The 22,927-nt window shown below is 32.3% G+C and overlaps 2 protein-coding genes and 1 long non-coding RNA gene across 4 annotated transcripts; 1 reads left to right on the top strand and 2 right to left on the bottom strand.

Moving 5' to 3' along the window:
• Positions 1–3,097: 3,097 nt before the first annotated feature.
• On the top strand, positions 3,098–3,849 carry LOC118483119. Its single transcript, XR_004869612.1, has 4 exons — positions 3,098–3,302; positions 3,425–3,457; positions 3,562–3,639; positions 3,811–3,849. It is a non-coding gene; the product is annotated as an uncharacterized LOC118483119 (long non-coding RNA).
• A 9,240-nt stretch (positions 3,850–13,089) lies between these two features.
• On the bottom strand, positions 13,090–17,767 carry LOC110885944 (B-box zinc finger protein 22). Of its 2 annotated transcripts, XM_022133685.2 has the most exons (4): positions 17,467–17,767; positions 15,011–15,113; positions 13,889–14,209; positions 13,090–13,660 (listed from the first exon to the last, which is right to left on the bottom strand). In XM_022133685.2, the coding sequence occupies exons 1-4, from the start codon at positions 17,562–17,564 to the stop codon at positions 13,352–13,354; spliced, it is 831 nt and encodes a 276-aa protein (XP_021989377.1). In that variant the 5' UTR covers positions 17,565–17,767; the 3' UTR covers positions 13,090–13,351. The 2 variants fall into 2 exon arrangements, with proteins under 2 accessions (XP_021989377.1, XP_035834560.1); XM_035978667.1 differs by lacking the exon at positions 17,467–17,767 and having other exon boundaries at positions 15,011–15,250.
• A 2,767-nt stretch (positions 17,768–20,534) lies between these two features.
• LOC110885943 (protein trichome birefringence-like 42) lies at positions 20,535–22,875 on the bottom strand. The gene is made up of 5 exons (XM_022133684.2): positions 22,555–22,875; positions 22,012–22,183; positions 21,750–21,925; positions 21,490–21,648; positions 20,535–21,000 (listed from the first exon to the last, which is right to left on the bottom strand). Exons 1-5 carry the CDS (start codon positions 22,815–22,817, stop codon positions 20,709–20,711), a joined length of 1,062 nt encoding a protein of 353 aa, XP_021989376.1. The 5' UTR covers positions 22,818–22,875; the 3' UTR covers positions 20,535–20,708.
• Between the last annotated feature and the right edge of the window lie 52 nt (positions 22,876–22,927).

The following is a 22,927-nucleotide window of genomic DNA, read 5'->3' as shown; positions in this document are numbered from 1 at the left end:
ACTATGTATCTAGTCAAGTTGGTAAATAGTTATTTTAGAACTGACTAATATTATCTATAACAATATAGTTGAACTTATAATTCCTAAAAGTTTGGAACCCAGTTTAGAATTTATCTAGTAAAGATTGTAAATTTCTGGAGTGTTTTATTTATATTACTTGCTATAAAAATGTTTATAAAATAATTATTTTTTTATTAACTTTATATCATAGTAAGTTCAGTTTTTTAGTTCAGCTTTAAAGTTTATTACTTTATTACTTTTTAATTAAAAAATGCAAATTATTAGATTAATATCCAAGAATAACTGCAGTAATTATTTTTTTTATTAGTTGACTTGTAATTCCTAAAATCTTGGGACATAGTTTACTATTTATCTACTAAATATCATAAATTAGTATTATAATTCCTAAAATTTTGGGATATAGTTTACTATCTATCTACTAATCCGTAAATTAGTATTAAATAATTCCTAAAATTTTGGAACATAGTTTATCTTCTATCTACTAAATATCAAAGTTTTGTTTTGTTATAAAAATTAATAATAAATAAAGTATAGAAAAACTGTTTTAAACATGTAAAGATTCGTTTGTTAATAAAAAATACTAAACAAATGACAAAAAATAAAAAAATAAGTTGCTATCGTTATAAAGTAAGTTTATTTTGTTGGTGAAATGATAAAGTTTATAATTTTATTGTTTAAAGTCCATAACTTTTTTAAATATCCACATCATACTCATCCAATAAACTTTAATTTTAAAATTTTCGTTTTTAAAAAAGTAAAAAGTAAAAAATAGTAGGTGACTTGTAGGTACGTTTTAAACACCTTTAACTAATTTTAAATTTCATTTTTATAAATATTTAAAAATCATATTTTTATAAAATAGTTTTTATAAAAAAAATAGGATGTAAAAGTTTATATCTTTATTAACTTTATCTTTTTATTTAAGAAATACAAATTATTCGAAAAATCTATAATATTATATAATTATTTTTTCATATCTCGTGTCGTCCAACAGTTTTTTTTATAGAAGGCGCTAATGGATATATACGAAATCCTCGTGAAACATGACTGTTAAATTGAATAAGTTTAGTGTGCTTTGTAAATACAATCTTGAATTTACTCCAAACCAAGAGGTAGTTTTCATGTTTTGGCCATTCTTGGTAATCGAATTTATCTCTTTAGAAATGATCAAGTACGAACATGTAAATTATATAATACGAACATGATTAAGTACTAAAGTATATTAGTTCAATCGAGATGTAAATTATAAGTGCAATAAAATAACACAAAACATAAACTTCAAATATAAAATAAACTTTATTATTCATGGGATAATCTATATCAAACAAAAACAACTGAAAATGAAAAAAACATAAAAACACTTGGTATATTTCATCTAAAATCTCTACTTTTTTTATCCGTTTTTCTTGTATGTGCTCGAATCAGCAGTATCATCTAATTCATCTTCTTTCTCATCGTCCTCAGGATCATCTAAATTTATAACCTCGACCCATTTCCATTCAGAGTCTCTTAGATCTTTTCTTTTGATTCTCATACTTCCGATCCTTAAAAAACAAAAATTTAATAAAAAAGTTAAAAAAATGATTAAATAAATTTAAAAAAAGAACAAATATTGAATAAAAAAAATTTAAAAAAGATTAAATAAATTTTAAAATTACCTCTTCACTAAATTGACGTTGAAGCTTACACTTGTATGGACTGAACATTGCACCATAAGAAATAATTTCAACACTATTATCACCATCATCCTACAATAAAACACCAAATAATAACATAACGAACTTGTTAATATGAAAGATTATAAGCAAAAATATTACTTAAAAACTAACAAAAGCTTGTTTGACAACTGGGGTGTTTAATTTGGTGTGTTGAATCTGAAAAATCAAATAAGTTAGTATTCATATAAAAGTAAATAAAAGAAAACAATTATTCATTATTGCGATATAACAAAACTTATCATAGAACCGACCTTAGATTTTTCAATATCGCATGCTTGTTTTTTCGCATCAAGTGAATTCAGAACTGGCTCCATATTTTAAATCTGTTTAGCAATAGAAATGTAGAATTGTGAGTGTTTGCTATGTATTTATAGCAGTCCATTAGGGTTTAGTTTTAGATTGGTCATCCATTTATTTAGAAAGTTTGTTGTGAGTTTTAAGTTTTTAAAATAAGATGCACATATCCTGTTTAGTTTGTTGTGGCATGTTTAATAGGAAGTTTGTTGTGAGTTTTATCTATACTTACTATATTAAACATGCCACAACAAACTGACTCTGTACAAATAAAATTAGGGAATATTTTAGTTTATTAATGCCGTTCAAAATAAAAAAATTGGGTAAAAAACAAATGTTAATGTACGGTAGCTAGGTAATAGTCAAAGCTGGCTTGGGTAAAAAACAAATGTTGGCTTTAATCAATTGTACATTTACGCATCGGCTATTTGTACTTTATGAACGCACGACGAAGCTAAAAAAGACAACTATCGAAACGTTTAAAAGATGTGCCGATCGTCATGCTACCTTTGGATTTTTTTAAAACATTACGGTTGTAAGATATCGCAGGAATACATTAAAGAATTAAGGGGGGGGGGTGTAACTAATTACCCATAATTATGTTAAATGTCAAGGATTTAAATGTAATAGATTGAGGGACTAAAAAATAATTATGGTTTAAAAGACCACTTTACCCTTATTCTAGGGGTTTATTTATAAATAATGGGGGAAGAAGTTCTTAACTTTTGGGAATCCTTCCCTCATGTATTATAATATAGTATAGATTATGGTTTTATCTAGGTGGTGAGTTCAAAAGCAAAAAGTTACTTTTTTGAGTTTGTGTATTTTATGGGTTTTAACTAGTTGAGTCCAAAAGCAAAAAGTTTAACGACCTGAGTCCTCATAAGCATTTTCTTTAACCATTTGAGTCCAAATTTCTAACATTGTTAGAATTTTTTGGTTAAATATTGTTAAATGACCAAAATACCCTTACAGTTAAAAAAATAAAAAATAAAATATTCGTAGATCTCTCTCTTTTATATATCCCCAAATCCTATCAATCATTCAAATTCATCACAATCGACTCAAATTTATCGTAAATCCGACATCGACAACAGCCACGACGGCGTCGTTTCACTGTCCGTCAACAACTCTTGCATCCAGATCGAGACCGAACTACAACGGACAACGAACTGGATAGCATGATCAACTCTGTGGATGCTGACGGTGATGGATTCATTGATGCAGAAGTTTATTGAGCTGAACACGAAGGATGTTGATTCGAATGAGGTGTTGGAAAGTTTGAGAGATGCGTTTTCCGCGTTATAGTGTTTTTATATTCCAATTTCTAGTCTAAATTCCCATTTTGGTTCTTATCCTGATTGTTTTTAGTTTCATTTTGTTTGTTTTAGGTCATATGTTCTGTCCGTGACACCGAACAAGATGTGAGTCGTTTAGCTAATATACATACATTACAATCAAGAAAGTCAGTTAATTAAATTCACATGATTTATGGTTTAAACAATTAAACTTTGCATACTTTCTTCAGGTTCAACAAAACCGTATCAATTGTGGGATATGTATGGGGAATTACTTCTGTCAGAAATGTAAATTCTTTGATGATGATGTAAGTCTTCAACATTATATGTTAATATTTTGCGAGTTCTTTTATCTGCTAAATCAAACACATTTATAATTCTCTAAATCATCTTCAGGTATTTTAAGAATCAGTATCATTGTGAAAAATGTAGGATATGTGAAAAAACAGATTATTGAGCTTTTGTGATTTGGTTGTTAGGGACATGACGGTGGTGGTGGGTGTTTGGAGGTGGCGGTGGTTGTGACAACCCGTAACTTCGAGGTATAAACCGTTCGTTCCATATTTATAATCAAACTTTTTACTTATTTTATTTGACGAGGTAATTTCATACTTAACCAAATTATATTATGAGTTTGCATTATAAAAGCGATTAATTTGGAACCGAATCCTTATCCTTTTGGAACCGACTCAAACCGTAGCCCATGTCTCGCTTGTTGATCCAACCCGCTCGCGTAACTCGATACTTGCGGTCCGAACCATAGTATGAATAATATATATATATATATATATATATATATATATATATATATATATATATATATATAGGTAGAGGATCCTGTAAAAAATGCCTAAAGTGTGAGAAGGGTAAGAAAGAATCTCAGCCATTAGATCTTTTGATCTAATGGTTGAGATCAGTAGGGACCAAATTGTAAAATATTTTCATTAATTTGGACTGATTTGAAATATCTAGGGACAATATAGTCTTTTAAACCCACTAGAAATTATGTAATGCACATGTAACTTCCCCTCGTCTTTTTTGAACATCAATAACTTTTTATACATAACTTTTTTTTAAAAAAATTACACCATAATAACAAGCATTTTTTTATTTTTAATATGAGTACCATATTGCTATACTTGTATAGAGAAAAAAATATGTTTCGATCAGATGTTTAGTCAATGAATGGTGTTATATACTTGCTGAATGGTGTTATATACTGGCTGAATGGTGTTATATACTGGCTGAATGGTTTATATACTTACTGAATGGTGTTATATACTTGTTGAATGGTGTTATATACTTGCTGAATGGTGTTATATACTTGCTGAATGCTGAATGGTGTTATATACTGCTGAATGGTGTTATATACTTGCTGAATGATGTTATATACTTACTGAATGGTGTTATATACTTGCTGAATGTTGAATGGTGTTATATACTTGCTGAATGGTTTATATACTTACTGAATGGTGTTATATACTTGATGAATGGTGTTATATACTTACTGAATGGTGTTATATACTTGCTGAATGCTGAATGGTGTTATATACTTGCTGAATGTTGTTATATACTTACTGAATGGTGTTATATACTTGCTGAATGGTGTTATGTAATTACTGAATGGTGTTATATACTTCCTATAATTAAGGTGGCGGTTATGAGAAGTTTTTAATAAATTGAATTAATGATAAAATTACTTCTTTACCATTTTTAATTAATTTAGATATAATGGCTGAGATTTTTTCTTACCTTTCTCACACTTTTGGTCTTTTTTACAATAACCTTACCCTATACATACATATATATATATATATATATATATATATATATCTATATATATATAGGGAGAAGATCATACAAGAACCACCTCTTATTGCGAGAACCGCGAGAACCAATGTGAACACAACCAAAAATGCCTAAAAATAGCTAAAAATCACACAATTTTTTTTTTAATATTTTTTATATAAAAATCGCCACTTTTCGAAGCCAAAAAAAAATTAAAAAATTTAATTTCTTTTTAAATTTTTTTTGCCACTAAAAGTAGCGACTTGAGCATAAAAAATATTAAAAAAAAATTAGATTTTTTTTGATTTTTTTAGATTGTTTTTAGATTTTTTAAGGTTTTTTGGGGGTTTAGTTTTTAGCATTTTAGATTGGGTGGGGGGGGGGTTAGTTTTTTTTTTTTTTTTTTTGGGGGGGGGGGGGCGGGGGGGGGGGGTTTGGGGGGTTTAGGGGTTTTTTTTTTTTTTTTTTTTGGGGGGGGGGGTGGGGGTTAGGTTTTTTTTAGCTATTTTAAGTTGTGTTCACATTGGTTCTCGCGGTTCTCGAAATAAATGGAGTTCTCGCATGAGCCCCTTTATATATATATATATATATATATATATATATATGTTAGTTGTTAAGTGTAAAAAACATAAATAAATGAATAAATATATTATGTATGTGTGTATTACTACAACAATAGGCTGCCACCCCATTCTTGTTCCACAATTCGAACAGGCCTACAGGCCTTTTATTATTTCCTCTAGCATTGTGTTCAGCCCAACTAATCCTTACCCACTAACTATTTATGACCCACACCCAATAACTGCCCCCAATACCCTTAAAAAAACTTACCTTGAGCCCCACCCTCTTACCAGATGCATAATTCTTCATCAAGTGTAAATCAGTGTAATCAACCAAAGACAATTAATTTAAGATTAAGAGGGTAATAGAGTAGGAGCAAACGTTGACATTAAAAAAATACACTCTGCTCAAATACAAAGTCGTCCAGTGCATTTCCTCTCGAAGCATTTCCCCTCGAAGTTAAAATCCACATAAACCAAATGTAAGCTAAATGCCATGAGAAAAAGAAAATAAATAGACTAGCCCACTAGGCTAGTCATAAAAATAAATTTAACTATGTTTCTTGATTCCAAGTATTTAACATCCTAAATTCTAAACCAATAATAATCTGTTTGGTAGTATAAATTTATAGTAGACTATCACCGATGCAAAATGTTAAATGTACTCGTAAATACATCAACTAAACTTAGTTGTCACACCAAATTTGCACAAATACATAAAAACTTATCTTATAAATAAAAAATTCTTCTTAAAGGGATATATGATGAAAAATAAATGTTTTAAAAATAAAATTTTATTTTTAATTAACAAATTCTTCTTATAATTAATTTGTTTTTATTTTCTTATTATTAAAATTAATAGAATACATTTAAAAGCCACTTAGGTTATAGCCTAGTGATCAAGAGGAATTATCTCTTGTATGAAGACCAGGGTTCTATCCTTTTTTTTTTTGAAACTGGAACCTAAGACATTCCTCTTCCCAACCTAGGTGTTTTCAAAGACTTTGTCTTTGCCAATACACCACCACCCCATTACCAAAGTTCTATCCTTGGGAGTTGTAAGTATTTAAAGAAAAAAATAGTCGTTCAAAAAAAAAAAAAGAATACATTTAAAAATAAAAATTTATCTTATAAATAAAAATTATAAAGCTCTTTTTAAGTTTTTTATTTCATATAAAAAACTAACTTTCATATTAACCTTTTATATAATAAAAAAATTGTTATTACCGAATTATTAAAGGGATTTATGATGAAAAATAAATGTTTTAAAAAATGATAAGAGTAAATTACAAGTTTTGTCTTTTATGTTTACATCAAATTTCAGGCGCTGTCCTTTTTGCCAAAATCTTGCAGGCGGTGTCCTTTACCTTACAAAATCTTGCATGTTTTGTCCTTTAGGCCAAATCTGGTTAGAAATCTCAGTTGAAAAAGATTATGTGCAATGCACATGAGGGTAAAATGGTCATTTTCCTCTCACCCCTTTCAATTTCCCCATTTATCATCTGATAAATCCCTAAATCCCCAAAGAGATCTATTTGGAAAGAACCTCCACCACGTGAAGTCAGGCCAGCCCACCATTGCCTCTCCTATATGAATTCTGATTTCTCTGGTTCTCACTTCTCCGGCGACCACCTCGGCAATAGTGCCGTTGCTCAGTCAGATTAGTGAGTAAAGAAACGGTTTTACTCAAAGCAATCCCGACTTCTACACCAAATATATTATCACGAAGATCGAGTTTCTTCAAACCAGTACATGTGGCGAGTGCTTCTGATAAAGCAATTCCCCCTTCAGAACCAACCCGGGTCGACGAACACCTAAAATCCTCCAAGATCGGGGATTTTTTCAAAAGTTGAGAAATTGCAATCGCCCCTTCATCGAAAATGAAGGATTTTTAGTTTCTATGTGGACGGAATTAACTCAACCACCGCCTTTGCGGCTTCTTCTGAGATACCGTCATTCTTTAAATACAACCCCTCTCTTCACCCGGTTAACTTCTACCTTTTCTTTGACCTCCTGCGACCTCCTCGGAAGCAGTGCCGTTGCTCACGTAGGCGGTTAACAGAACGACCAACGACGACCGTCTCTCAGGCGTCGTTCTGGCAGTCACACTTTCAGGTAAGATGTATGTGAAATAAAAATGTATGTTTTTATGTGTTTGATGATATTCTTGTAACATGCTGTTTGATTAGATCTTAACATACATCTGTTGATTAATTAGAATTGGGATTTTTGAAATAAGTAGTGGCGGTGATTTATGAAGAGATGATCCTGGGTTAGTGAGGGGTTGTTGTGGATATAAATGGGGAATTAAATGAGTTGAGAGGGAATGACCATTTTACCCTCGTGTGCACTGCACATGACTTTTTTTAAGTGAGATTTCTAACCATGTTTGACCTAAAGGACAAAACATGCAAGATTTTGAAAGGTAAAGGACACCGCCTGCAAGATTTTGGCAAAAAAGACAGCGTCTGAAATTTGATGTATACATAAAGGACAAAACTTATAATTTACTCAAATGATAATTAGCAAAAAATGCTTCTTTAAAACATTACAGATTTTTTTTTTCTAACGCATCTCAACACTCAGAATTTGGTAAAATAACTAAGAAAAGGCCGAAAATGATTTCTTTTATTAATTAATAGCATGGCTCCACCACCTTATGAAAAATGGCGCACGTCCAAACGTGTGGAGAGCCACCTCCATTGCAAGATTTCTCAAATGCAAATTCCATCTAAGGCCATTCGTAGTCATAAAGCCCCTTGTGGGGCATTATGCGACACGTGTCGTGCCACGTCACACAGGGGTTTTATGGGGCATTATATCACTAGAGCCCGTAGTCATAAAGCCCATACCTATCATTACCTAATTATTAATTTTCAATTGTATTAATTAATTAAAAAAACACTTGCTTTTTTTTATTGGTCCATTTTTGAAATCCCCTCCCCCATCAGGCGCCATATATATAACGCCACCCACTTTTTTTTTTGTCTTATAAAGCCCCTCGTAGTGGTGTGTGGGGCTTTATAGGGGCTTTATGAGGGAATATAACGCCCCACTACACATACTCTAAGCCAAATGCACTCTTCACAGGCTAGTCTTAGTTGTATGACATGTTTTTTTGTGCAAGCCTTGATATTTCTCGAATTTTTCATTGAGCTAGTTTTCAATGTGCAATAGTGTTATTCTTGTAAACATGTGAAAATAATTTTATGTTAAAATAATTTAACAGTTTATATAATATAGAGTTTAGGTACTTTAAAACACAAATGTTAATATATTTATAAAGAGTATATGATTAAGAGAATAATCTTTATATCTAAATTATAAGAGAAATTACAACAGAAGGTTATTGATAATATATAGTTAGAAATTAGGGATATTAGTGCAAATAGTGCATGCGTATAAATATATAAATAGTCAGTCCTGGATGGGGTAAAATAGGAACCACCTTTAGATGCAAGAACCGTAGAAACCATTATCCACTCTAGATCTCTCATATATAAGTGTTTGAGATTGAATTATTTAAGTTTGATTTGTCTTGTAATGATTTTATTGATTAAAAAAAATAAATAGTACAATAAGAGTATTTTGGAAAATGATGTGTGTCAGCCCAGGTAATAATGAGCAGGTCGTTGATCTGGCAACTGACGCCGCCAAAACGCCCCTTCGGGTACCTGGCACCAGGTATTATGACGTATTATTTTATTTTATTTTATTTAAGGCTTATTATACATTTGGTTATTGATGTACTTTTTTAGTGGTTTTGTCACTTTTTTAAGTCCGACCCCATGCAAAACCCTATAGAATCGGACTGGGGGGACATGTGAAGGAATGACCCGATTCGGTCATTCCGGGTTAAATACCAACCATTAAATAAGTCGTAAATAGGGAAGATATTTCCATATATCTCCATACATATAAATCTCCGATAAAATAGGAGTCGCCTAACCGACTTCCCAAAACATGCGGAAACCCTAAAATCACCCATAAGTATAAATAGAGGGATCATCAAGAAGGTAAGACACATTGTTCTCTCAACACATTCTCTTTACTCTCACAAAGCATATACTTATTCTCACGCCAGTGTGTGGTTACAGGAATAACTCCATTCCTGTAACGAGTCCTAACAGTGTTTTGTTTTGCAGACCGAAGATCGGATCACTTCTCATCGGATCAACCAGTTCAGGGACGTGTTCAGGTACCGTTCTTATTGAATGAATATTTAAATGAAATGTGCTAATTGTTAATTTTTTCAATGAGAATGGTAGAATGCTTGAAGTGATAAAACTAGTAGAGTTGGTGAAAGGATGCACACGAGCGGAGGCTTATCACACGGATGTACGAGGTCAATCCAGTTTTTTGCATGGACTCATGAAGGAGCGGGCCGGTCCGGGGCATGGATCATTGGTTTATTATGCAAACATTAAGGTTAGTAAAGTTTTTGACTTGTGAATGTTAAATATAACGTTATAGACGGAATAATGTTTCCATACGAACAAACGGTAGCACAAATATGATACAGTTTGGAAGGTATGAATTTTAGAGGTCAAGAAAGGAATGAAATTCTTAGTTTAAACTCGATGTCATTAAGCAAGGCACATGTGTATGTATAGTAAGTAACGCATAAAACAAATGGACGGACAAATCATGGTGACACGAATGAAAATGATAAGGAGTTTCACCTTGGAATGTACATAGTACCATGTAACGGTAACAAACCTAAAATGGTGTTTAACTCCCGAGATAAGTATGAATAGATAAGTACGAAAAAGTAGTTATGATGCGGCAGTGATACCATAACTGAATGTTTATAATATATGTGTGGTCATATTCTGATTTTTATGTGACTATAAAAGTAATTAGAAGGAATGTTAATAATGGAATATTGTGGTAAACTCATGTTAGATACTTGTATGACTAATGTTGGAATAATGTATCAAGCATGATTTATTGGGAAAAGTAGAAGTAATCAATTCGCCATGATCAATTAATGCATGAAAGTATTTTGCTTAATTTAAGAAAATAGGGACAAAACGTACGATTATGTTTATTTACGAATAAAAAAAACCTTTTGCATAAGCCTCGAATGTATTCATGTTGTAGTATGCACTTTGAATGAGTAGAATGAAAAGGGTAGGAGTAGGATTGGTCTAGTAGAGATGAGAAAGGTTTTGGGGATGAAACCTCCTTTAAGAAGGAAGGGGGGGGGGGGTAGACTTGTAACGTCCCAAAAACCCAATTTTTATTAATTGGTAGAAATAAAAATAAATAACTAGGTTATATAACTTGGTTAGAATGTAAACTAAATATGAAGGGATGAAGTTTTGGACAGAAGAGGTAGCAAGCATACATGAGGGACTGAAATTGGCCATCAGAGAAAGATGATAATATGTTTTCATGCTTATTTTCATGTGAGTTTTTACTTACTCTACGTTTTGACGTCACTTTTGTTCAGAAACAAGTTAGGTAAAATATAATACGTTTCCATTAAACGGTACAAATTCGAGTTATTTTACATTTCGAACCCGTCGGAACACGCAAAAAAAATTACTGGTTGAAAACATTGAAAATATGATACCAAAAATAATGGGGTCAGTCGACAATCCGTCAGAGGCGACGGGCCTGCTTTGATAGAAATCCAAACTAGGATTGTGTATAGTGACAAACAAGGTGAGTAGAGTAGATGTGACGTATATTTTTTGTTTATATTTTATTTTTCTTTAATTTTTTTATCGATATTTATTATCTAGATAATTTTTTTATTGATATTTATTATGTAGATTTCAACTTAAAATTTATTGTATTTCAATATAATCCAAGAAAATATAAATTTGGTTTTCAATATAATTATTTATTTTATTCATATAGTATATATATCGTATTTTACCCTACCAGTTAGCATGAATTACATTAACACGTTGCTATTACATTCAAGTTTGTTATAAAAACACATTTTATTTAAGTATTGTAACTTAGAAATACTCCGTTTTCATAATTATACAGAGCTTATATATCTGAGATTTTCATATAAAAACTTGTATAGGTTTTCTTTTTAGAACATGAATACATTCGAGGCTTATGAAAACGCATAGAAGAAGCGATTCTTCCAATTCTTTAAAGTAATAGGCACATAATCTATATGAGCAATTTAGAGTCTCATCTTTCACTTTCCTACACTTTTGCAAAGGCTTACACTCTTCACACTACAACAACTATCTTCAAAATAATACATTTTGCAAGACCTTGGAGGCTTTATATGTGATATACGGACTCTAAATTGCAGGCTGTTTAAACAAAATCGGCTAATTGGGAGTCGGAAATGGGCAGATTTAAAGGACACATAGATATACTTTTGTTTATATAATTTATAATAATGTATTTTACTCTACTCGGTCGACCTTAACTACACAAACAGATATTGTTATTGCAATCGAGATTGTTATTGAAAACATGTTTTGTCAAGTAGCACTATACCGTTGTGAGTTTATATTAGACTAGGTTAGAACCCCGTGTATTACACGGGTTGAATAAATGTAATATTATATCAAATAATAAAAAGTTATATTTTTATGAACCTCGTATATTGTACGGGTTAAATAAATGTAATTTTATATATCAAATAATAAAAAAAGTTATATCTTTAAAAATCATGTGTATTACACAGATTAAATAAATGTAATTTTGTATACTAAATACTAAAAACGTCGTATCTTTTAAAAAAACCCGTGTATAATCGGGTTGAATAAATCTACCAAATAATAAAAAAATTACATTCTTAAAAACCCTGTATGTTACACGTGTTGAATATATCTAAAAAAAGTTATATCTTTAAAAACCATGTGTATTACGCATATTAAATAAATGTAATTTTGTATATTAAATACTGTTGAATAAATATAATTTTGTATACCAAATAATAAAAAGTTATATTTTTAATAAATTTGGATAACATTTAATATTAATTTATTATTTATATACTTAATATAAGATAAGTATGAAAGAGAGGTATTTGTTTTAAAAATATATTATTAAATTAACAATTTAGATTTGAGGATAATATTTTATTAAAGTATAATAAGATTTAATATTAATTTATTATTTATTTATTTAGTTAATATTAGATAAGTATAGATTTGAGGATACCTTCAATGAATGACACGTGTTTAAAAGTTGGTTTCTGTCCAAAAGTTAGTTTCTTTTATTATAGTAGATAGATGTGATTATATGCTTCTTCGTATGTTATTATTTTTTATATGAATCAGATAAGCAATTAAATTTAAATATACAACTTTCATATTATAAGAAAATATTTAAAAAAACTATTCTCTAACAATATAATATGTTGTAATACCCAAAAAATACTATATTAATGCAATTTACTTTTATGTGAAACTTGATTTTTGTTGAGTGGAAAAATGAAATCTAGTAATGATTTAAACAAGTGTTTCAATCACACAGTCTCAACTTTTGTACATCAAACAAGTGAAATAACAAACCCCATTGAGGGTTGAACTTTGAACCCTGTAACACTTGACCCAACTTTAAGAACAATTCTACCACCATCTTCAATAATTATTTAACATAGACTATGGGGATGTGAGTTGAACCCCAAATTCAGAACAATGTAAAGCAACCATGAGTCGGCATCCAAGAAGAACATCGTAGTTACAAGTTATAGGTACTTCCTCCTTTTAAGTTGTTGTTGAGAATGATCCAAATTTGAGATATTAGAGTAGCATACATCTGGCACAAAAGTAGTAGGGTCAATCCTACCTTGATTGCGACGACTACGAGGACGACGACGACCATGATGATGGTGTTTTGGCCAGCAAAGCCCTGAAGCAGTAGGCGGTGAAGATATTTGTGGGACCATCCGCGATGAATCAGGAACCTGACCCAAACAATCTTCAGAATCCATTTCAACTTCCAATGCTTTTAGAGTTGAAGAACAATCTGAGCCTCCTATCTTGCCACTATCCGCCTAATGAAAATACTTGAAAATTTCAATTTACTAGATCAATGTACACACAAAGGCTTTTTTTTTTTAATCCTTAGAACAATATGATTTTATTAAAAACCGACTAGCAAGAAACCAGAACGGAAACAAAAAAAACATTATAAACAAGAAGTGGCTTTTGGAGCCAGCCCACCCAACTAACGTTCATTTTCCTGTTTCTATTCACAAACCACAAAATACGAAAAAACTCACCTTAGATGAATTGTCATCAATGTAGTCATAATCTTGATTGAGATCATTCAATCCAAAAGACTCATCAAAATGCCATTGCTCTGCTAAAGAGCCTCCACCAAACCGGAACTCTGGCGCTTCTGAAACTTTCTCACAAGGGAGTGATTTTGTAGACGACGATGCACCAAGATCACGAGTTTCAGTTTCAACCCCTATTTTCACGCCTGTAAGTAGAAACCGCTGGTGTGATGAAACAAGGGCATTCACTTTGTGAATGGCAGCATCACATTTTCGGCACAATAAAGCCCTATCTTCCAGACAAAAGAAGTATCCATCTGGTTCCTGTATGATGATACCAATCACATTTTAGACAACGTTCACATATTAAATACATGATACTCATAATTGAAACATATATCTACGCTTTGGTTTAATAAACAAACGGGAAAATCACGAAAATATCAATTTTGACGAAGAAATTAGCAGAATAGCCTTGACTTTGTAAAATTACTGATCAATTAGAGTGTGACAAGTGTCTTTTGACGCAACAGATTTCAATCTGGCGCATCAGGTTGGATCCTTTGACACAGCCGATGCAACGAATTTGATCGTTTTGGTGCAACACATCCATAGTGTTGCGCTTGCGCCATAGACCCCACGAATTAAAAAAAAATACTGATTGGTATGTGTCATTTTGTAATTGGTGAAAATTATTGAACACTAAAAATAAAATAAAAGTCCACTTGTAATTTCAAAAAGTCATGGTCAAAGATGGACATTTTCATGAGCTGTCAAAATGGATATTTTCATAAGGGACCATAGACCCCCACGAATTAAAAAAGTCATGGTTTATGATATATTTAATATAGTGTCTAATTTGTGAGTGAGTAGTGACATGTGTTGGTGAAAATTATTGAAAATTAAAATAAAAAAAAATCCACCAGTTATTTTTGTAATATCAAAAAGACTATGGTCAAAGATAGATATTTCATGAACTGTCAAAATGGATATAAACAGTCAAAACGAACACACTGAAAAAAAAGGAAAATGCTGCTGTTTCAAAAAGAAAAACAACAAATAAATAAAATAAAAGGGACAAAGACATGAATTAATTAAAACTGTACTCTTTGTATGTATACATACCTGACATATATCACACTTGGGCCTCTGATTATCTAAATTAGAAAGATGAACCCTCTGATGTTTACTAGCAAGCCTGTTAGCAGCATGTATCTTCTCATCGCAACTGCGACACAACGCCGCATCATCAGCGCAACAAAACACTGTCGCCTCCACCGATTCACACACGTTACACTGGATCTTCATCATTCAATCTTATCCTTCCTCTAGGATTTTTTTTTTTTTTTTTTTTTTTTTTTTTTTTTTTTTTTATAATCACAGCAAAGAATTAGCTAAGCAACAAGAATTGTGGAGGAGCAGAAATGTTGAGGTGGCGTTTAAATAGAATATATTTTAATATGCAATAAATGATACAATGGTCCATATGAATCTAGTTTTTAAATATCCAAATGTGAAAAGGATACTTGCAATAAAATCCATCTCTAAAATTTATGTTCATTTAAAAAAAATCATCCAATATTTTGAAATAATTTTATTACTCTCTAAAGCTACATTAATATAAAAAATTGTATACCCTTTGATTATTATGCTTAGACCATGAAAATGTCAAGGACATCATAACGCAGGGGAGTACCTATCCTGTAACAAGGGGTACCCCGTTGTCCTTGACGCTCCGACGGTAGTGTAAATTTTGGAAAAATTTGACGCTTTTTCGATTTCATTACCCTTTTTTTTTTGAAACGTTTCCCTATAAGGATTTTTTTATATCCGCCACTGCCGTAACGAAAATAATGTTTAAAAAGTAAACTGATCAATGATAATCAAATAAAGAGTTTGGGCATAAGTACATGAATTTGCTAGGAGTATGTTAGTGAAATTGTACTTGTATAAATTTATATGAAATGTATATTTAAGGTGTGAAGTAAGTGAAGTAATCCTTGAAAAATCTGGTGGCCAAGTAAATGCACAATTAATTAATTAAACATGGATATACCAAAATGTTGTTTTGAATTACCTATAAATTCTATAATAATTTTTTTTTTTAGAACCAAAAGCATTGTATCATTGCACACGAAAAGGACAATTACAAAACAATGACAGGTAGTCGGGCAACAAGTTGCGCCGCCACCCCCTTTTGCTAAGTTGTGATAACATCACAAATTCACAATACTTTGACATAATGTATCCTTAATTTATAAAAAAAAAAATATCAGGTGGGGTGATATTGATGTTGTGTGATTAGGTGCAACAAACTTGAAATGATAGGCCATACTAGTCTTACACGTGATTAATCCGAAGGAAATGGGCATATATTTTGGTGCCACTAAATTGGTGGAATAGACCCTAATAACATGTGGCATGTGGATTTGGTACTAAATAAAAGAATGTGTGGTGGATGTGTGCAAGTGCAACTAAGCTAGTATGAGAAACCATACCCAAATATTCCACCATAATTAATGTTAAAAAGAAATATTATGCGCCATGTGTAGTTTAGACAGTTAGGAGTTGTTTGTTTAGCTCTTAATGGTTCAGACGTTTTACTGGTTCAATATTTAATGGTTCAGACTGTTTGTTTCGCGCGCATATGTCTGAATGGTTCAGTCATTTGTCTCTGAATGGTTAAACATTATACTGAGTCTGAATGGTTAAGACCTTTAATTTGAATTGGTCCGACGTTTGCCTCTGAATGATTAAGCATTATAATGGCTCTTAATGGTTTAAACGTTTTACTGGTTAAACACTTAATAATTCAGACCTCTTACTTGTTCAACAGTTAACAATTTAGAAGTTGCCAAACAGCCTCTTAGTGATATTAAACCACTTTATTCCTTGAACCGGTAATTCTCTAAAGTAAATGCATTTTATAAGATTGCATACATATAAGTTACTTAAATAATTAAGTAAATGCATAATAACAATAAAGTTAGGCACACAAAAAGAAAAAAAATAACGTTAAAGTATCTATTTGAAACCTTAAAGAAACAAAATAAAAGTCAAAGGTACTAATGGGGGTAATGATAAAATTTGGATATTTTCATAAGTTCAAAGTACAAAAATACATAACTTGCTAAAATATCTTTGGAGTTGGGAAGACTGATCCGATTCGACACTTCAAACAAAATATCATAATATAGGAGTCCTAAAATAACAATAAAAGACTGGTTTACACTTTACAAGTTCTTAGTGGAAAATAAATATATGTTTATTTGTAAAAATAGATAGACGTTAAATATTATTGAAATATTATTTTCAATAATATTTAACAAGTCTTTTTTCAAAATGAAAATGTTAATTCTACACAACAACAAAGACTATACTTACCACTAGAAGTGTTTAGCGGGCTTAAAGTATCAGGCTTACCTAATTACAGGTTAGCACTAAAAGTTGGTGTGCCCCGGTAATGCTAATACGTAAAATTGACCAACATAATAGTCTTTGCAATATGCACAAACAATCAGAATAACAAAAACTTGCATACATATGCGTCCTAACATAACAATGACCGAACAATCAATTACCTCAAGGGAGCATCCAACGGTGGTAAGAACAACAGCTGTGAGATAAGAACAAGTATGACAGACATCTGTTTGTACCATTCTTCCACAGCTTGTGCCATTTTTCTGCAATAAGAAACCCTAACCCTAATTTTGAAACAACAATGATCGGAAAAAGGAGGTCGAATAACTTCAGTTTTGTGCGATCAGAAATGTGAGAACAAGAGAAAGCAAAAGAAGAATCTAGACAGAGAAATTAATATGTAAATGTTAGATATAGAGAGAGGTATGGATAGGTTGAGATGCACGAAGTACAAGTATGTCACCACCACCACCACCAAATTTTCAGTTAAGTATATTTGTTAGACCATGTGTAGTGGTTAAACACTATAATGCTCTCACCATGGGGCGTTTTGCGCCATATGGCGTCCTAGTCAGCAAGGGGGCATTATAGCAAAAGTGGCGTAGTGGGGCATTATGCCAATAACCCCCATATTATTTTTAATGAAAAAAAAAAAGGTCAAGATGTCAGATTGAAAAGTGGGTGGGCAAAAGTGATTGGTTGACTAAAGTGAATTTTTTTAAAAGTCCCCTTCATTGTCAGAAAAACGCCGGTTCCAAAGTCCCCTTTAAGCGTTATCAAAAACACGCCAAATTCAAGTTTTTGAAATTTTTTTCTAAAAAAACGCCCCATGTAATGGAGGGGTGGGCGTTTTCGGGTGTTTTTTTTGAATTTTTTTTTAAAAAAACGCCCCACTACACATGGTCTTAGTCTCATTTATTAGTTTGCTTGAAGGCTAGCTGAAGGTGCAGGGTTTCAAATGTGAAAGATGACTGAAGTTTTGAGGGTTGTTAAAGAAAAGAGGGGAGAAGTAAAGAGAAATAAAGATCATTCACATCCATTTCATTAAATTCTGTGCGTTGAGTTTTTATAATATAAAGAGTATAAAAAGTGGTTGTGAGTAGATGTGAGAGAAAATGTTACTGTTTATCTGTATATTTGGAGGAACACTGTTCACCCCCTATAATTTTTTAATATATTTTAAAAGTGGTTGTGGGTGGAGGAGAGAGAAAGTAATGATAAAGATATAAAAATATTATTTAATTAAAAAGGAGTAAGAAAATGTAGTGTTTTTTAATGTAATTTAGGGTGAAAATATGGTGGAATGGATGTGAATGTGGTTAATAAAATAAACTGGTTTTAGTTGTTATTTTTGATGTTTATTTATTTAGGTGTAAAAAGACATAAATGTGTCACATGATAATCATGTGGTATGACTTAAGTGAAAATTTTAACCAGGTTAGTGGTAAAGGACGTATAGTGTAATGTGTTTAACATATAAAGGATTGTGATTTTAATTATTAAAGTTAAAAGACATCAATTGCAATCTGATACAAACATAAATGACAGAAAATATAATTTACCGTAGTAATTAAATACATTTAATTATTATTTTACTCATTTAGCATTTCAACTTTAAATATCCACAAACCCACCCCTTTGGGATCAACTGAACATCGTATTGATGTTGTAGTTTTATCATAACATAGCCACGATGTCGTATACATCATAATTCCTATCACCTACCATAAAGTTAAGATATTTTCTTTAAATTTTTAACTAGTTACTTTATGTATGTTTAGATTTTGTCATGTTAGTCATGTAATTGCTAGGTTCATAGTTTGGCAATCTGGCTTTTCTCTATGAAATTCATTTTTTTTGGTAATGATACCAAAAAACGGTAAAAGACAATCAATAGATCCCTAGGAAAAACAATATGTAAGTCCTCACAAATCATTACATGAAAATCAAAAGATCCTCCCAGACATACCCTACTGTAATGGGAGTTTTTCGCAATGTCAGTAGCTACAGAGTACAGACCACAAAAGCCTTTGTTACAATGATCCAAAGTATGTACTACTCCACTCTAGTCTCTTTCTTTTACATTAATGATTAAACTCTTTCTTCTCCTGTAATTTTGATGACTCTTGTCTTGTGTGATAAACCCAATATATACTTTTTATACAAGTTAAGTGAGAATTTCTTTTATTATATATATCATATAAAAGGCTAATGAGCTGGTGGAGTGGTAAGGGAGAGACTTGGTATTCCAAGTCACCCAGGTTCGATTCCTGCCCCCACCAATTAGTTTCGGCGGCATAGGGTGATGATGGGAGACTAGGCGAGTAGGCGGCGATCGCTACTTCGATCCTTGGACTAAGTGAGTTTTAGCTCTCCGCACTGTCGTGCCATTCAGCGAGTGTTCACGGGCTTCCACCCTAGGTGAGGGTTCTCCCTGGTTCGAAGTGTATCCCAATCTGGCGAATTTTGCTAGTAACCCATTTGGAGGGGGGTGGGGGTGGTCATCACTCATCACTCACAACAGCCAATTAAGTTCCGCTATGTCATCAACCATTTACCCATCACTCACAACCTTTTTTAGTGATAATGGTCATCACTCACAACACTCACAATAAACCCTCACACCCCTCACATGTTCCATCACTCACAATTCCATAACGCGTTAACATTATCACGGACTCTTGCCATAACTCATGATGAACAAACAGTGGCGGTGGCTTCCATCAATGTATCACGCGTGATACGTTTTTATCACGGGAACAAAAGTCCCCACCCCGCCTCCCCTAAAAAGTCAAGGATTTGATTTACGGAATGGTAAGCTGGTTGGTTTATTCAAACACAAACCTATGATTTGTAAGTTACAATAAACGAGGAACACAACTCGTTTGTGGTGTGCGTGTAATAAATAAAAGTATAAGAATAAGAATTCATTTAACTTCAATAAACCATATGTAAGTTTGAGTCATTTTTCCGTCCATTATTTATTTATGGGTCCCGTAACTTTAGACATAGCCTAAGTTATACCTTTTTTTTAAGTTGAGTCATTTTCTAGTCTGTTTTCGGTTTTCCTCCATTGAACTGATCCAATCATGTGTCTATCAGCGGGTGATATGGAAGTGGAAACTTTTATCAGCTTTAGCAATAAATTAGTGAAAGTGACATAGGATGGAATTGCAAACTATCGCGTAATGTGCAAGTACACAACCTGGAATAGAAAAAACCTGATTCGTTCGAACAAAAGAATACAATGACGGACATAAGTCATCAGTTTCCCATATTCTTGAGCAAAATCATGTACAAGATTAATGCTGTACTAGACCACTAGAATCTAGAGCATATTAATCAATATAATGAAGCTGTTTTATGCTTTTATTTGTTTAGAATAACATAACATAAAAAAAAACTAATCCTTGAGCAACATCGTGTACATGATTTGATTCCATGTATCTGGAACACCAGCAAGACACCAGTGACTACAATCCAATGTTCCACCAGCAAATTTTGACGGGTGCCCGTCTTTTCTCAATTGTGTAAGTAGAGTTATATCGAGTAAATAAGCCGGCTGTTTCATCTTTGAAATAACATCTTTCACCACTTGTTCTGCTACATATCTTTTCCCTGGATAATTGAATCCTGGTATAGGTTCAGTTTGCCCGTCACAAGTCTCCAAACTTGCCGCTCCCCAATCCTTGCCTCTGTTACCGCCAAATAAAATCACCATTAGAACAGAAGCTGGAAACTAGGGGTGCTAAACGGGTCGTGTTAGTGAGTTTGGTCGAACTCGAAAATCATGCCACACACGTGAACTTGAACAGTACACTAGTATTTACGGGTTGACACAAACACGGTTTTTAAGCTTTTTTTGGGTATTAATACTCAAAATTGTTTATTACAATAAAAACTACAAATGCACATAAAACCATTACGTATAAATTATAAAAGTTGATGTCAATTTCTAATTCTTTTTTAATTTTGTTATAAAATACCCAACCAATCATAAGTTATGGCATAAAAACACATTTAAAAAACTTATGAAAAAAGTAAATGAGTTAAACATGTCAACATGTGAACCCCCACCAGTCAACATGTGAACCCCCACCAGGTCAATCCAAACCAACCCGTTAATCTAAACGCGTTCGCAAGTTCGACCAACCCCAACTTGCTTAGTAAAGACAAAACTTAACTCATAATGAACAGCAGAAATCCCTTGGAAAAAGACTCTGGTCTTGGTAGGATTAGTGTTGGAGTCAACCCATCTAGCCCATGTGGTCAACGCAATCTTATAAGCATCCATAAGGGCCATGTCTCTATATAACCTTTCACCAACTTGATAGTAGTCCCAACTGCAACCAAAAGCACTAGTTTACAAATCATGTTGATTTTGACCCGTTAGAAATAAAACATAGCCCGAATCATACGATTAGGGGTTAGCTACAAGTCATACGATTTAAGCGGTCCACCATGAATCCACCAATGATAGCTGTTGAAGATCAAAATATCCGCGTCTTCCCACATTCTTCCTCGGCTGATCGAGTCTAGCCTTAACACTCGCCCCTTTTCCTCCGTCACAAGGTCTACAAGAAACCCGTTTTTCAAATATGTAATTGTAACTTCATGCTCCTTCAATTACACAAACCCAACATTTTCGATTAAAAAACTATATTGTTTTTTTTCTAAGTTTTTTATGCTTGGAAATGAAGACTCACAGGGTAAAAAATAGTTGAGAATGCCCCTTGATGAGTGAGACGTAGGTTGTAGCGTCGACCATGTCGATAAAGCAGGCATGCTAGTGATTGCCACTGATTATAACTTAGCGAGTCACCGACAAACATTATCTTCTTCCCCTTGTTTCTTCTTAGAAAATCCTCCCCGTCGAATCTAAAAGTTCGAAATATTTTTCAAAAGTCGTTATTTTACATGGGTTAATGACAAATTATGTCATTCTTTCTGTTTTCACTTTTAGTTTTGTAGCAGTTGAAATCGCTTATCTTAGAAAGCGACTTCAACTGCTACATTAAACACTGACATGACATCTTTACTATTAACAACTCCAAGACACAAGAGTCGCTACTCGCTATATGAAATAACGACTGGCTACCAACCCATATAATATATGAAAAGAATTTAACCTCATTTAAGGTAAACCCTTTTAAAAATAACTCACTTTTAAACAAAGTTAAAATAAATTGGTTAGAATTTTAGACATTTAGTTACAACTAATAGAGGATAGGTGAAAATATATAACAAACCTTGAAAGTGAACAACCATGAGGCTGCCACCTGAAGTTGAGGTACATGTTATCAGGTCTACCATTTTTCTGGCAGTTCAAACCCGGGCTTATAAACGGGCATTCCAACGCGTTATACATCGGGTATGAACCCGATTTGTCCCATATCCACTTACCTTTGAATAAATCACACCTTTTTTCATCACCATTAGCACCATCAGCACCTTCCAGAGTTGATACATAAACAAGAAGAAAACACAAAGTTCTCACACTCATTTTCAACATGAACACAACCAAACATGAGAGGCTTTTTGTGAGTGTTGTGTGGAGTGGTTGGACGGTGTGTTTTTTGTTTCCTTCTTTTTACAACAAATATAACAAAATCTGAATATAAT

The sequence above is a fragment of the Helianthus annuus genome, chromosome 10 (assembly GCF_002127325.2).
Source record: "Helianthus annuus cultivar XRQ/B chromosome 10, HanXRQr2.0-SUNRISE, whole genome shotgun sequence".
Classification (NCBI taxonomy): Eukaryota; Viridiplantae; Streptophyta; class Magnoliopsida; order Asterales; family Asteraceae; genus Helianthus; species Helianthus annuus.
The sequence above is the reverse complement of the archived record's forward strand: the minus strand, read 5'-3'. Positions and strand labels throughout refer to the sequence as shown.

Coding starts and splice junctions, on each gene's coding strand:
- LOC110885943 (XM_022133684.2), bottom strand. CDS start 22,817: ATGTTGAAAATGAGTGTGAGAACTTTGTGTTTTCTTCTTGTTTATGTA. Junction 21,926..22,011: donor TCTCAACTATTTTTTACCCT/GTGAGTCTTCAT, acceptor GTGTAATTGAAG/GAGCATGAAGTTACAATTAC. Junction 21,649..21,749: donor CATGGTGGACCGCTTAAATC/GTATGACTTGTA, acceptor TTTTGGTTGCAG/TTGGGACTACTATCAAGTTG.
- LOC110885944 (XM_022133685.2), bottom strand. CDS start 17,564: ATGGCACAAGCTGTGGAAGAATGGTACAAACAGATGTCTGTCATACTT. Junction 14,210..15,010: donor CCAAGTGTGATATATGTCAG/GTATGTATACAT, acceptor ATCATCATACAG/GAACCAGATGGATACTTCTT. Junction 13,661..13,888: donor TTGATGACAATTCATCTAAG/GTGAGTTTTTTC, acceptor TATTTTCATTAG/GCGGATAGTGGCAAGATAGG.